The sequence below is a fragment of the Callithrix jacchus genome, chromosome 4, assembly GCF_049354715.1.
Source record: "Callithrix jacchus isolate 240 chromosome 4, calJac240_pri, whole genome shotgun sequence".
Lineage (NCBI taxonomy): Eukaryota > Metazoa > Chordata > Mammalia > Primates > Cebidae > Callithrix > Callithrix jacchus.
The window spans coordinates 4,659,242-4,674,768 of record NC_133505.1 but is presented as its reverse complement, the minus strand read 5'-3'; the positions used below and the strand labels follow the sequence as shown (position 1 = coordinate 4,674,768).

At 41.0% G+C, this 15,527-nt stretch overlaps 3 protein-coding genes across 5 annotated transcripts in view; 2 read left to right on the top strand and 1 right to left on the bottom strand.

The window, feature by feature from the left end:
- The window catches only part of HFE (homeostatic iron regulator), a 59,887-nt gene that overhangs the window by 23,493 nt on the left and 20,867 nt on the right, over positions 1–15,527 (top strand). The window lies entirely within an intron of this gene.
- On the top strand, positions 20–6,077 carry LOC144582000 (histone H3.1). The gene has a single exon (XM_078368143.1). The coding sequence runs from the start codon at positions 39–41 to the stop codon at positions 447–449; it is 411 nt and encodes a 136-aa protein (XP_078224269.1). The 5' UTR covers positions 20–38; the 3' UTR covers positions 450–6,077.
- On the bottom strand, positions 9,320–10,078 carry H1-2 (H1.2 linker histone, cluster member). Its single transcript, XM_002746147.5, has one exon. The coding sequence runs from the start codon at positions 10,034–10,036 to the stop codon at positions 9,395–9,397; it is 642 nt and encodes a 213-aa protein (XP_002746193.1). The 5' UTR covers positions 10,037–10,078; the 3' UTR covers positions 9,320–9,394.

Below are 15,527 nucleotides of genomic sequence, written 5' to 3'. Positions count from 1 at the left end.
CTTCTCTGACTGCGTTTTTGAGTCGGCTTCCGTTGCAAATGGCTCGTACGAAGCAGACAGCTCGCAAGTCCACCGGCGGCAAAGCGCCGCGCAAACAGCTTGCCACCAAAGCGGCCCGCAAGAGCGCTCCGGCCACTGGCGGAGTGAAGAAGCCGCACCGCTACCGTCCCGGCACCGTCGCTTTGCGCGAAATTCGCCGCTACCAGAAGTCCACTGAGCTGTTAATCCGGAAGCTGCCGTTCCAGCGTCTCGTGAGGGAAATCGCCCAGGATTTCAAGACCGACCTGCGCTTCCAGAGCTCTGCGGTGATGGCGCTGCAGGAGGCCTGCGAGGCCTACCTGGTGGGGCTCTTCGAAGACACCAACCTGTGTGCTATTCACGCTAAACGCGTCACTATCATGCCCAAAGATATCCAGTTGGCACGTCGCATCCGTGGGGAAAGGGCGTAAATCTGCCCATTTACCCCTAATTGAAAAGGCTCTTTTCAGAGCCACTTAAAATTTCACTTAAACAGTTGTAACCAATTCGGTTGTCCCATCAATGCCTAGAACATGTAAAGGTTTTTAAAGGTGTGTTAGTGAAAACTAATGGTTTTCAGTAACAGTGCTGGTGAGTTTACCTACAGCCTTTTCATTTGGAAGGGTCGTATTTATGGAAAACAATTGACTCAAGACTTGCCCTTGCTAAATATTAGGTGTCTTGTCTCATAGGATGTGTATTACTAACACGTTTTGAATAAAATAGGCTCCTGGCAGTGCCATCACTGCTTTTAATTCGCCTAACGGTTTTTAGGTCTGACAGTATCATTAAGTCGTTAGGTCAAAGTTCATATTTTCTAAAGTCCTGCAACATTAACGTCTGACTCCAACATTCGGTACTGAAATTGGTATGCTAGAAGTGGAGTCAGCTCAGGCGGAGGCCTCAGTACACACTGCCCGAAGTCCACTAGATAGGTTTATATAACAAGAAATACACAAGATTTGCCTATAGTCAACCAAAGATTATGCAGCCATTGCTTAAAATCCGGGGCGCCTTGAGATAATGAAGGATAAGCAACTGCAAAGCTCTTTTATCCATGTACCCTTTTAATATTTAAAAATTTATTTAAATGCTAATTTCTTAAATCTTGTAAATGCTAGTATACAAGATTTGATATGATGGGATAGATCAAGGTTTCCTGGTGCTCAAAGCTTTTACAACTTGTTAACCATTAAAACCTATAAGATAAAACTAAAAATGCAAAAGTAGTGTAGACAGTAAATATTAATTTATAATTTAAAAAATCAAATTTCAAATTTATAAAAGCAGATGAAATAACATATCACAAATTTCTAAAAATAATGTATTTTTTTAACTTCTGAATATGACACTACAATGTGTATTTTCCTATAGTTTGGACTGAATACTGATTCCATCTCCAGATCGAAATTATTTTGTAATATTGTCTATAGGTAATAGAAAATTCCATCTTTCCTCCAGTGTAGCTGATGATAATTTGTTTTCCTGATAACTTAGAAGAGTTTCAATTTCAAAACACATTGGTAATGTCAAGTAAGTTTTTAGGATTGTTTTCAAATTTGGAAAATCCTCTGTCAAGCTCCTTTCATATATAAGTTATAAAGTTTCTAAGAATTATTTCCAGACAAGCTTCTGGCTCCATACATTTGTACTCTCCCTTAGATGCTCACGCTCAGTGCTGGGAAGGTGTTTTGAATACTTAGACGTCATAATATGTTATCTAGACCTGTATCTTGCCAGGAAGTTATCTTGCCAGGTGAGTTACTCTAGTGAGCAGTAGAACATTCCTTGAAGCCATTCTTACATCATGTTAACCAGTAAGGAATGAACTACACATGAACACATATGCAAATCACATAACTTATCCCCATACTAGATATATCTTCAGCTGAATTTTCTCTTACTCAAATTTCAAGTATTTTCATCAGCATTCCAACATAATCAGACAATGGTGAATTTTAACAGAAAGGAGGATTGAGTAGAAATAAATAACAGTTGTGACTATCTGTGATTAAAATGCAAATTTTAAAAAGGGAAAGTAACCCATTCGTAGGGTCCCTCTGAGCACGTTGGAAGTGTAGGTCCAAACACTTGAGTTTCATGATAAATCTGCCTCAGATCACTGGCCGTGCTTTTTCAAATTATATGTGGCCTTCTTCATCATCTTACCACTCTATTCACATCTCTGCAGGAGCACCCTATGAATTGAGAAGTACTGAGTTTTCCATGGGTCAAGTACCATGTGAAGTGGTTGATCTGAATTATTATGTAAAATTCTTTTTCTTTTTTAATTTATCATTTATGTAAAATTCTTCAGCACTGTAATGCAAATTGTCTTATTGTCTCCATTTTACAGAAATGGAGGCTCAGTCTCAGGAATTAGTCTCAGGAACCGACCAAATTCATACTACCAGCAGATACTGCTAGGCACTGTCAACCCATACTTTAATATCTTCTAATCAATAAGATAACCTTAGAATGGATTATCATATATATTTTCCTTCTCATATATAGTTTTATACTATCATATATAGTTTCCTTTGTTTCAGAAATTGGACTCCTTCAGGGAGGACAGGGAGACATGGTGGTGTGGCAGGGCCTAAGTTTTGTTGGAATTCTCTAGTCAGAGGCATGATATGAGGCAAAGTGGATAGTGAAACTGCTTTTACAAAAACCATAACTGCGAAGATTATTATAGTGAAAGAGATCTGGTCTAACCAACTCCATCTTGCTTCTTACCTCTAAGCTGTCCTTGCTGATTCCTGAGCTTGGGATTAACTAACTTTGGGAGGAACTCAGTTTAGCTTTGAAACAAAAATGGTTACAGTCCTTTTAGAAACAAATCCCCTTCCTGCCTGGCAACCAGACTGCTTTTGCAGGACTAACAAATTAGCCACAAGATTATAAATTATGGTTTAGGAGTCATACAGCTGGAGGCTACAAGACTCTAAACCTCCTCAAATTGCTCCTGGGGATAAAATCACTGTTTTAAAACCTAAGATGATGCTTGAGGTATTTTGCAGACCCTGGACTCAATGGATCAGCTGACATCACCCAGATAGATAAACTGAATTATCCGGTCTTGTATCCCCCACCCCACCACTCCCAGGAACTGATTTAGAACACAAAGACAGCTTACCCTCCCTATGATTTCATCTCTGATCCAATCAGCACGCCCGACTCACTGGTCCCCTTCCAACCAAATTATCTGTAAAAACTTTGGTCCCCACTAGGCACCGTTGCTCACGCCTGTAATCCCAGCACTTTGGGAGCCGAGGCGGGTGGATCACCTGAGTCCAGGAGTTGAAGACCAGCCTGACCAACATGGAGAAACACATTCCCTACGAAAAATCCAAAATTAGCTGGGTGTGGTGGCATGCACCTGTAATCTCAGCTATTTGGGAGGCTGAGGCAGGAGAGTCCCTTGAACCCGGAAGGCAGAGGTTGTGGTGAGCCCAGATGGTACCATTGCACTCCAACCTGGGCAAGAAGAGTGAAACTTTGTCTGAAAAACAAACAACGAAAAACAACAACAACAAAAAACTTTGGTTCCCAAATTCTCAAGGAGACTGATTTGAGTAATAATGAAACTTTAGTCTCTCATACTGCCAGCTCCATGTGAATTACTCGAAGTTGCCCTGTCTTGATAACTTGGCTGTGTCTAGGCAGTGGACAAGGAGAGCCCCCTGGGCAGTTACAACAGAACAAGCCAATAAAATACAAAGTATTAGAGACACTCTCTGGGTTTAAGGAACAGGTCAGAAAAATTATTTTCTTGGAAAACTGTATCCTGCTGCACAGCAAGTGTTTGCTTGTGTCTTCCCAGAGTGTAAACGCTGTCCTGTCCAAGATGATAGCCACTAGTCACATGTGGCTATTAAGCATTGAAATGTGGCTAGTCCAAACCGAGATGTGCTTTAAGTGTAAAATACACACCAGATTTCAAAGACTTAGTAAAAAAACAAAGTAAAAACTCAATATTTTAATATTAGATAACTTGTTTAGACAATTTTTGATTATACTAGATTAAAATCATTAAAGTACATTTCAGTTTTTTTTAAACTTTTTAAAATGTGGCTACTAGAATATTTAAAATTAAATATGTGGTCCCTATGGTTCCAAGGAACAGTGCCAGGACACAGAGTATGTTATCTTCACTCGCAGTTCAAAAACTAGTCAAAAGTATGAAATACCTAATAATTTAATTTTTATCTTAACTTTTGGCATATTCCACTGCTTTGTAGGATACTTGAGTATGATAGCTTAGGAATAAATATGATTTGAACTCAGTCATGTTTAGAGAGAAAGTTTGTCAAATTGAGAACCAGGCAGATACACCTAATTTTAAAATGACCCCAGGTGGAAGTGGTTGAAGAAATTACAGCTCAAAGATTCTTGGTGAAGAATGTTGAAGTTTCACCACTATATTCATATTCAAATGGAGATAAAAGAAGGCAAAATAAAAGAATTGTGGGCTGACGACTGTGGATTACGCATCAGTTGTATTAAGGAGGGCTAACTTGAAGATGAATCTTTTGAAGATGTAGCTCTTCAGAGGAACTATGGTGACCTTGATGTGAAATTCCTTGAATAAAAATTTATTGACTTAAAAACAACAACAACAACAACAAAAACCGTTCACATACACACAGCTAACTAGCTACATCTTGAATGCCACCAAGCTTTAATTCTTCATCTCTGAAGTGGGAATGACAAAGGAACCAACCTCAAAGTGCAGTGACAAGAATGTGTTCGAAAATAAATATAAAGAGCAAAGTGCTTGGCATATTGTAAATAAGTGCACCAGTAATGCTGGTTCCCAAAGCTGTTGTTGCCACAGAACCCTCAATCCCTATTCTCTTCTGAAATCCTTCAGCAATGTAATTCTGTCTTGTCCTGGGCCTGTTCATCTCTAGCAGGAATTTCAACCACAAGGCCCCTTCTACATTTCTCTCAGGCTTATGTTGCCAAAATATCGAGAGTTTTGCCTAGGGGTGTGTAATATCATATATAAGTTTTTAGCCGGGAGAGTACTGCGTGTAATTGGAATATAAAGCACCAGGCTTGGTGGCCCACCCCTGTAATCCCAGCACTGTGGGAGGCTGAGGTAGGTGGATCACCTGAGGGCAGGAATTCCAGACTAGCCTGACCAACGTGGCAAAATCCCATCTCTACTTAAAATAGAAAAAATTAGTTGGGCGTGGTGCCGGGCACCACCCTCCACCCAAGGGGATAGGGTCAGTGTGTGTATGAAGCAGGAGAATCACTAGAACCCAGGAGGTGGAGATTTCAGTGAGCTGAGATTCAGCCATTGCACTCCCACATGGGTGACAGAGCTAGACTCCGTCTCAAAAAAAAAAAAGTTAGCGTCTAGTTTTTATGTTACTCACACTTTTATCATACATGAACAATGTCATAAATTTTCATGATTATCAGTGAGTTCTTTATGCAGTATTCATTGACATTTTTGGCTAATCAGCAGTGTTCTTGGAATTATTTAAATATTATTACTGTTTTTCAAAATGATTTTATAAAACTAATTTAAAAATAAAAATAAAATTAATAATGTGAAATTGAGTATACGTTTTTAAGAATATCATAATATCACCCCAAATGATTTCACTTTGGCATAAGAGTTATCTTCAGCTGAAGGCAATTGAGAATCAACAGATATAGGAAGAGTTCTGTCTTCTCCTTACCCAAATAAAGCAGGGCATGTTCCCTTTGTGAAGGTGACAAATTTCCCTTGTAAAAGTGTCCCCAACTTCTACACAGGAAAAAAAGAGCAACTCTTTTATCACTAGATTTGGCACTGAGATGAATCTGCAAAAACAAACCTTACAATAACTTCTATCTTTCACTTCACCTTCCATGTTTTTTTTCCCCCATGTATTTCCTAGTCACATTCCCACAATCTGTCATCCTGTGAGGCGCAAACTCCCTTTCCTTTGTTGGAATGGTATATAAGTCCCTGAGTCTAACTGCTTTTTTAAGGTTTCACTTTTTTTTCTTTGTGAACTCTGTGCATGTAATATACTAATAAAATTGTATGCTTTCTTCCCCCGTGTTAATCTGTCCTTTGTTAATTTGCAGGACCCTAGTTAGTGAACCTGAGAGTACAGAAAAAAAATGTTTCCTTATTGACAGTTTGAAAAACTAAATAAGAAAGAATCTTTCCCGTCTTAAAATGGCCAATTTTTAGATACAAATGAATGGTTCATTAGACCAAAGACAGTCAGCTATGTGAACAGTTGTGATGGAATAAAACAAAACGAAAGAACATGAAGAAAACTGAGAAAATATGTGGAAGACTGAATCTGAAAACCCAGGTAGAACTGAAAATTTTTGTAATGTTTACCTCCGTAAATTAAAGCAATGTGTTTCATTTTATGGCTTTCATCTGTGGAAACATGTTTGCAGAAGACATTTGCAGTTAGTATTAATGGAAAGTATATAAATCCAATAGATTAAGAACACAAAGGGCATTGACAGAAAATTAGAAAATCAACTCTTTTTGCTTGGGTTGCTTCCATTCCTAACTCTTGCTGTTGATGTGAAAATCAACTAAATGGGCAGCCATGAATGTATCTGAGAGTGAAAGAAACACAGAAGTTCAATGTACCATCATTTTATTTTTATTTATTTTTTTGAGACTGAGTCTCTGTCACCCAGGCGGAAGTGCAGTGGCATCAACTTGTCTCACTGCAACCTCTGACTCCCGGCTTCAAGTGATTCTCCTGTCTCAGCCTCCGGAGTAGCCGGGATTAGAGATGTGCACCACCACCCCCAGTCTGATTTGGTCAGGTTGGTCTCAAACTCCTGACCTCAGGTGATCTGCTGGCCTCAGCCTCCCTAAGTGCTGGGATTACAGGTGTGAGCCACCGCTTTTAGGTTTTTTTTTTATATTTTTTTAATGTGTGATGTGAGATGGAGGTACAGGAGGTAGAAAGGATCTTAATGTACATATGGAAAAATTAAAAATGGAATAACCAGAAAAAATTCTGAAAAAGAATAATGAGAGGAAATAAGCTCTATCAGCTATTAAAGCCATGTTATAGCATCTCAGTTTATTAAACATGCATTTACATTAGTCCCCTGGGGATAAAAATAGGAAGAGTCTAATATAAAAGCATGTTTCCTTAACTCTACCTCCAGCGGATGCCTGAAACCACAGATAGTACTGAACCCTATAAACACTGTTTTTTTCTGTACATACATAGCAATGGTGGATTTAATTTATAAATTAGGCACAGTAAGAGATTAACAGTAACTGATAATAAAATATAACAATTATAGCAATATAGTGTAATAACAATTATTTGAGTCTGGGAGCAGTGATTCATGCCTGTAATCCCAGCACTTTGGCAGGCCAAGGCTGGCGGATAACCTAAAGTCAGGAGTTCGAGACCAGCCTGGCCCACATGGTAAAACCCTATCTCTACTAAAACTACAAAAATTAGCCGGGTATGGTGATGGGCGCTTGTAATCCCAGCTACGTGGGAGGCTGAGGCTGGAGAATTGCTTGAACCCAGGAAGTGGAGGTTGCAGTGAGCCAAGACCGTGCCATTGCACTGCAGCCTGGGTAACAGAGAGACTCCGACTTGTAAATAAATATAGTTATTTGACTGTGATGTCTCTCAAAGTATCTTACTGTTCTACTTGTGATGATGTTTGAGAATGTAAACGTCTGTGATTAGATGAACTAAGGCAAATGGAGCAGGCATTATGAAGGAGCATTAGGCTCCATAAGGTACTACATATTTAGGTACTATTTGAACACCTGCCATGTATCACTTATTTGTCTCAGCACAGAGGGTAGCGCTGTAAAGAATATTTAAAACAGTACAATCCTACCTTAAGAATGGCAGGAATGACCAAAGGAACAAAACAGAAATCTGAGAAACCTGAGACAGTCCAACTGTCCATGGAATTATAACCTATTACTCTATGACAAAAATTGCCAAAATTGATAGGTGTGTGTGTTGGGGGGCGGGGGCAGTGGTGAGGGAGCAAGAAAGGGAAGCAGAAACAGTTCATAATTGGTCTTGGGAGAAAATATGTCCACATATTAAATCTTTCACTAAAATAGAGGGTTTATCATGTAAAGCATGTTGTGACGTAAAATTAACACAGAATCACTTAAACCATGGGAGAATGTTTTTTCCTTCTTCCCTGCTTCTACCTCGGTGTCCGTCTGCCTCCCTCGCCTTTCTCCTTTCCTTGGGATGAATGTGTACTCATCACTAATAGAGAAATTAACTCACTACATTCATCATTGTGGAGATGGCAGACTGAGCAGCTTATCTCCAGAAGCCCTGGTCCCCGGAACTTAGGTCTCACTAAAATGTGCTCACCAGATTTTATATAGGACTCTAGGCTTTCTGTGTTCGGAAGCACCATGCATGTCAAATAGAGGGAACCATTAACGAAGGCCTTTATTAGAAATGTCTCCCATTTATACATGCACTAATTTACTTAATGGTATAAACACTTTATTCTCCGCGTAGAAACATCTGGACTGCAAAAGAAAATGCGTTTAAAGGAAGTTCAATTGTCCGTCCAAAATGAAGATAAGTAACCGGCATGAGAGGACAAAATGGCTGGTTAAAAGTTATGCTTTCGATACGCTCAAATCTATCAGTTTAGCGGAACAATACATAAGGAACAAAAAGCTCCCTAGGTCCCCGATTGCCTTGGGTGGAGAAAAGGGCTATTGCAGTTATTTTTTAAGGAGGACAAAGGTACCTGCACACACTCTCCTCCCAGGGCTAGATGTTGCCACTATCTCCAAGACACAACTTGCCTACCCTACAAGACGTAAACCGTTCGAAATCCCGGACACTTCTATCAGGAGAATAGGGGCGAAACTTTAAATCACAGTAAAGCAGAACAAAATACAGTAAGCAACGCCTGCCACCACCCAATTAAGTACAGACTGAAAGTCATGGACTAGAAGAACGGACCAACCCGGTGGCAGGGCGGGACTTTTGAATTACTTTCAGTCCAAACCGGACATCCCTTCTGACTTAGGAAACTGGTTCTTGTTTTGCGGTCTTTTCTGCCGTTCACAGGCCTGGGGCGGGGCCGACTGCCATCCTAAAAACATCCGCCAGCGGAAAATGCCTCACAACAGGAGACGGGGTCGTGGGAGCCACGGTGCAGGTCTAAGTGCTGCAACTCCCCACTGCCACTCCCATCCCGCGTTCCCCAACTCCTCTGTTGGTAACCTTAAATAACTCCCATACAACTAACCTTAAATGGTTGCAGGGCGGAGCAAAAACAGAAACAAGGCAGCAGGAAAGAGATATCCAGCTCTTTAATTGAGATCAGTGGTGGCTCTGAAAAGAGCCTTTTGGTTTTAGAAGCAGGCGTTCACCTATTTCTTCTTGGGTGCCGCCTTCTTAGGCTTGACAACCTTGGGCTTGGCGGCCTTGGGCTTCACAGCCTTAGCAGCGCTTTTAACGGCTTTCTTGGGCTTGGCAACCTTAGCCTTCTTTGGGCTTTTGGCCACCTTCTTGGTCACAGAAGCCACTGCCGGCTTCTTCGCCTTCTTAGGTGTTTTCTTAGCGCTCTTCTTCGGGGTAGCGCCGCCAGTCGCCTTCTTGGGCTTCTTGGCTGCCCCTGCGGGCTTCTTAGGCTTGGCGGCGCCCGCCTTCTTGGCCTTGGGCTTGGCTTCCCCGGAGGCCGCCTTCTTGTTGAGTTTGAAGGAGCCAGAAGCACCGGTGCCCTTGGTCTGCACCAGGGTGCCCTTGCTCACCAGGCTCTTGAGACCAAGTTTGATGCGGCTGTTGTTCTTCTCCACATCGTAGCCGGCGGCGGCCAGCGCTTTTTTCAGCGCAGCCAGAGAAACCCCGCTGCGCTCTTTAGAGGCGGCCACAGCCTTGGTGATGAGCTCTGACACCGGAGGGCCGGACGCCTTGCGAGGCGCTGCCCCCGACTTCTTGGCCGCTTTCTTCTTCACGGGGGTCTTCTCCGCCGGGGGCGCGGCGGCGGGAGCGGCAGGAGCAGTCTCGGACATATTGAGGACCAACAACTCGGGGACAAGTGGCAAAACGCCGATGAAGCCGCGCCTGGCAGGGCCGCTGTATATATAGAGCGCAGGAGCGCGCTGATTGGTGCTCTGCGCGCCCGCCTGGCTGGCAGGCTCTGAGCCGCTGCGCTGCTCCCAAGTTGTGTTTGTTCCATCTCACAAAAGGGGAAAAATATTAAGATTCCCCTCACCAAATCACCCGGGTTTGGTCAGGAAAGGATCCCAGAAGCCTCAGGCCTCATGTTCTTCATTTATTTTTTCCACAGCCACAAAGACAACGCGTCCAGGAGTCCCCAATTCTCCCAACTCCGAAGGAAGTCTGGGGCAGTGAGAGACCACTTTCTGTTTTTCTTATAAATTACCTGTTCACTCCTTTGCCCCTGAAAGTTCTTTTTCCCAGGGATGGTTGGGCACATCCTTCCCTTATTTTTGAAAAAAAAACCGAAATGGTTTCCATCTAAAATTTCATGATAATTCTGCTTCTTCACAAGGGAAGTAACACAGGTCCTCTGTGAATTCTTCGTGCAGACGCACAGGAACTGTGGACTGGGACAAGGATTCCAGGGCCAGTCCAAAGCAATTAGGTCGGGATGGGAGGGGGTGCATAAGCCTTGGGGGGAGTCTTGGGTGGTGAGGGGATAGAGACTTAAATCTTTGATTTGAAGACATTGAAACTATCAAATCCCTCTTTTCATAGATGGGGGCGGGGCATCCTTTTCACTTCTCTACAGGCGAGAAATTGGGCTCTTTTTAAAAAGCTCTGAGGTCCCCCTCTGAGTTGTGTAAAGCAGGGGGTCCGGCCCTCAAGATACAGATAATAAAGAAGGGAGACCCCTTAACCCTGCAAAGAACAGCGAATAGATTTGGCAGAGGCACTGAGATAATCTGTTTTCAAAGAAAACAAACATGTAGTTGTTTATTTATTTAATTATTTATTTTCGTAGGCTGCAATACAGAGATGAATTTCAGTCCAGGAAAATTTTAGGTTCCTTTCAGTAACCATACCTTAGAGAAGTCACCGTATAGGACAATCTCCAGTTGGGAACTCAAATATATCTTTGAGCTGAAAATAAAGCAACTGACTTTAGTGAACACACTCTTGAGTTACAAGATGAACAACAGATTTGAAATTTTTTTTAAATAGCAAATTTTTACACAGTACGATAGGAAAAGCACCAGAACATGCAACATTTGTTATAAGATCTGCCGTTGATGAGCTGAAAATCGCCTCTTCTCATCATCCCCTCTGAAACTATTCTGTTCTAAAAGGTACTGCTTTAAGGTTCACCACTTCTATTTTACTCTTTGGCTCCGAGTAATCGCTATTTTATTTTCTTGAGATTAAAGGCAAGGTAAATTGACCATATATTTGGTATAATTATAGATTTACATTTAGTGACAAAAGGAATATTACAATTCACCAAAATTTTCTGCTCAAATGTATGTTTTCATGAAAATATGTGTTAAAGAAAACAGCTTTAGACTGTGGGAAAGTCAAAAGGATCCTACAAATAGAATTCAGTGGGAAGTGAAAACTGAAACATGTTTTAGACTAAGGATGACCCCATTGTTTTCTTATATAAAACATTGGTCCAACATTTGGAAACATTGTATGCTTGTGTGCTTATGTCCTCTGGGAATTAACAGTCAGCTGAGATTACAGATAGATGAATTAGCAGTGGTGGAAAAACACTTTAGACCTGCCATTCCTCAGAGTGACAGGGTAAAGGAATCATATAAAATTACAGAAAGTATATAAACAATTGAAGCACCTGCATCACACTAATATATGGTAGTAGAATAAATATAAAGCCATGCCCGTGGATCATGCCTGTAATACAGGTGGACAGATCACCCAAGGCCATGAGTTCAAGATCAGCCTGGCCAACATGGTGAAACTCCGTCTCTACTACAGATACAAAAATTAGCTGGGGTGGTGGCACTTGGGAGGCTGAGGAAAGAGAATCACTTGAACGCAGGAAGTGGAGGTTGCAATGAGTGGAGATGACGCCTCTGCAATCCAGCCTCCGCAACAGAGTAAGACTGTCACCAAAAAAAAAAAAAAAAAAAAAAGAGAAAGAAATAGGCTGAGTGCGGGTGGCTCATGGCTGTAATCCTAGCACTTTGGGAGGCTGAGGCGGAAAGATCATGAAGTCAGGAGTTCGAGACCAGCCTGAACAATATGGAAAAACCTGTCTCTACTAAAAATACATTAGCTGGGCATGGTGGCACACACCTGTAATCCCACCTATGCAGGAAGCTGAGGTAGGAGAATCACTTGAAGGAGGTAGAGCTTGCAGTGAGCCAAGATCGCACCATTGCACTTCAGCCTGGGTAACAAAAGCAAAACTCCCTCTCAAAAAAAAAAATAACAATAATATAAGTACATATCACTTAGATCTTATTCTATGTGCAATGAGCCCACTTCTCATTTAAATTTCAGCTAAGTGTATCCACCATGAAAACAGCTGTGAGAAGTCTTGATTATTGGGTTGCTGGACCTCCCTTCACTGTATATTGGTGTCGACATGTAAATTTGATCACTGTGAATCAGTTTTCTAATATGATTATTCTAGTTGACTAAATCAAATCACATCTCTACATTCAAATCTGAAGTCCCGACCTCAAGCCATTAGGACATCCAGCCACCAAGAATCTTGTCCCCAACCTCCTGGCAACATGTTGGAGGCCAGAAGGCAGAGAAACATGTAACCAGTCTTTGACTAGATACCTTGTAAAGTGTGTTGAAAAAGTTATGCAAAACTTAAAAACAAGACAAAAATATGTATCCATGTCCTTCTAAGCTATATTAGATAATCTGTAAAAAGCCTACCTGTGGGTTATCTGATGATGTAAGGTAAACTAGAATGTGAATCACATACATACTTCAGTGGTCACACTGAAAGAATGAAAAGAAACAAGGAAAATTAATGTTAATAATATATTTTATTTAATATTTCTAAACTATTATGAATTCAACATATAATCAATATTCTAAAAAAAGAGATAGTTTATATATTTTTTAAATAGTAAATCTTCAGAATGTGCTGTGTATTTTACATTTTTTGAACATTTGAAATCAGACTAGCTCCGGTCCGAAATGTCAGTGATCACATGTAGCTCATGCTACTGTATTGGACAACACTGCTCTATGTGAAAGTAACTGACTTAATGTTTACTTTTTCTTGATCCCAGATTATTTAAAACCAGACATTTACTTGTAGAAGTTTAGTATATTACTACAGCTTTTGTCATGGAGATGGAAATGAATTTTTAATATAGAAAGAAATGACCCCAAAAGTTGTTATCGTATTGCCTAATAAGACATTAACCAACCTTAGCCAGGCGCGGCGGCTCACACCTGTAATCCCAGCACTTTGGGAGGCTGAGGTGGGCAGATCATGAGGTCAAAAGATTAAGATCATCCTGACCAACACGGTGAAACCTCGTCTCTACTAAAAATACAAAAATTAGCTGGGTGTGGTGGTGCCCTTGCCTGTAGTCTCAGCTACTGGGGTGGCCGAGGCAGGAGAATTGCTTGAACCTGGGAAGTGGAGGTTGCAGTGAGCCGGAATCGCACCCCTGCACTCCAGCCTGGGCAACAGAGGGAGACTCCATCTCAAAAAAAAAAAAAGAAAAGAAAAGACATTAACCAACTTTATATCTGATTTTCCAGTCTTCATTTTTTCTCTGACCAAATACATATTTTATTCTCCTGTAACTTCCTTTGACCTAATTGTGATTCTGCTTCTCCCTTGTTAATGAGTTAAATCATTCTTTGACGATACATAAGCTCACTACATACAGTACATGTATGTCCATCATATTTTTAACGTCTCTAATGTCGTACTTTGACACTTGGTTGTTCAATCTGGCCTAAGAGTTCTGAATCAAAACCTTTAGAAGCCATTTTGAAAAAACTGGAAGGTACAAAGCTTTTGACTATCAACTCCAAAGCATCCTGATATCTGGTTGGTGTTCCATGGAAATTTTTTTTTTCTCAAATTTTGAAATAAGATAGAACAAGCCTGTGAGCAACAAGAACAGCCTATTGAGATGATCTCGAAGGGAAAGTTCAGATTAAGGTTGTGGTTACCCCAGTCAAAATTTATGTCTTCAAGAAAGCCACCAACAAATGGAGGACAGAGTTAAACTACCGTAATGCAATATATTGTGTATTCTTGTATCTACACGCACATCATACATACTATAAGTTGACTAGTTTTGTTTCATGCCACTCTTTTCAGGCTCTGGAAAACGTGGTAGACAAAGGTAAAAATGCAGAGCACAATGTCAAGTCCAAAGGCAGTAATGGGGCCAGAGAGCGACTCAAACAGCCAAGATACATTCAAAGGAGAGTAACAGGCGTTGCTGGAACAGGTATAGGGAATGAGGCCGACTGCTGGGTTTCTTTTCACTCTCTCCTTCTACTCTAGCACTTAGGGTTCTTTGTTTTTGATTGAGACAGGGGTCTCGCTATGTTGCACAGGCTGGTCTGAAACTTTTGGCATCAAGGATGGCCTAACTCTTGGCCTCAGCCTCCCAAAGTTTTGACATTATAGATGTGAGCCACCAAGCCCAGCCTTAGAGTCTAAGTAGGGTTCTGTCAGTTTTTGGATGTAGGTAACGTAATATTAACATATCCTGTATAGGACAGAACTCTGAATAATTAAACCCTGCTTTTTCCTGAATCACCAACTGAATGAGGCTAATCGTAATAGCCACCCCACTGGCAGTGCCTGCGTGAAAGAGTAAGTGTAAGTGCTGCTGTGTGCTTGAGACCAACAATACAGGCTTTTTAGGATATTTTTAGCCTAAATAAGATTGTAGGGGCTCTAGTCTATTGCCTTGCTTCAGTGAAACAAACTTTTTCAAATGTATAACCCAGAGCCACACTTTTGTTCGTTTTTCAGTCTTCGAAGGCAAATGGCCACCAATTAAAAGATTCAACCTGAGGTCAAATATCCTCATCTCAAGGGTTGAGAGCAAAGTTACTGCATCCGTATTCCCTAACATGCCATCGAAATGGGTTGGGGAAACCAAAAGAAAATATATGAAAGCACGCCATTGGGAGCATAATAAGTACATAATTAGTGGGTCATGGCATGTGCCTGCAGTTCCTGCTACTCTATTCACGAGGCCGAAGCAGGAGGAGTGCTTGTACTCAGCAGTTAGAGGTTACAGAGGGCTGTGATCACACCAGCCTGGGCAACAGAGCAAGACTCTGTCCCTGAAAAATAAATAAATACATATAAAATTTAAAAATATAAATAAAGACATAGAAAGTATTACAAAAGGAACAATACATTGCAAAATATACTTATCTAACATTTTGAAATTGCCATTATAATTGTATAAGTGAGTAGGAAACTGGGTCGTTAACAGCTACGTTATTCTTCACGCTTCTTTCAAATGATGTCAAAACCTTTCAGAAAGTCAAACCTACCCTTAAAGGATAAGAATTTGTCAATTGTGAGAA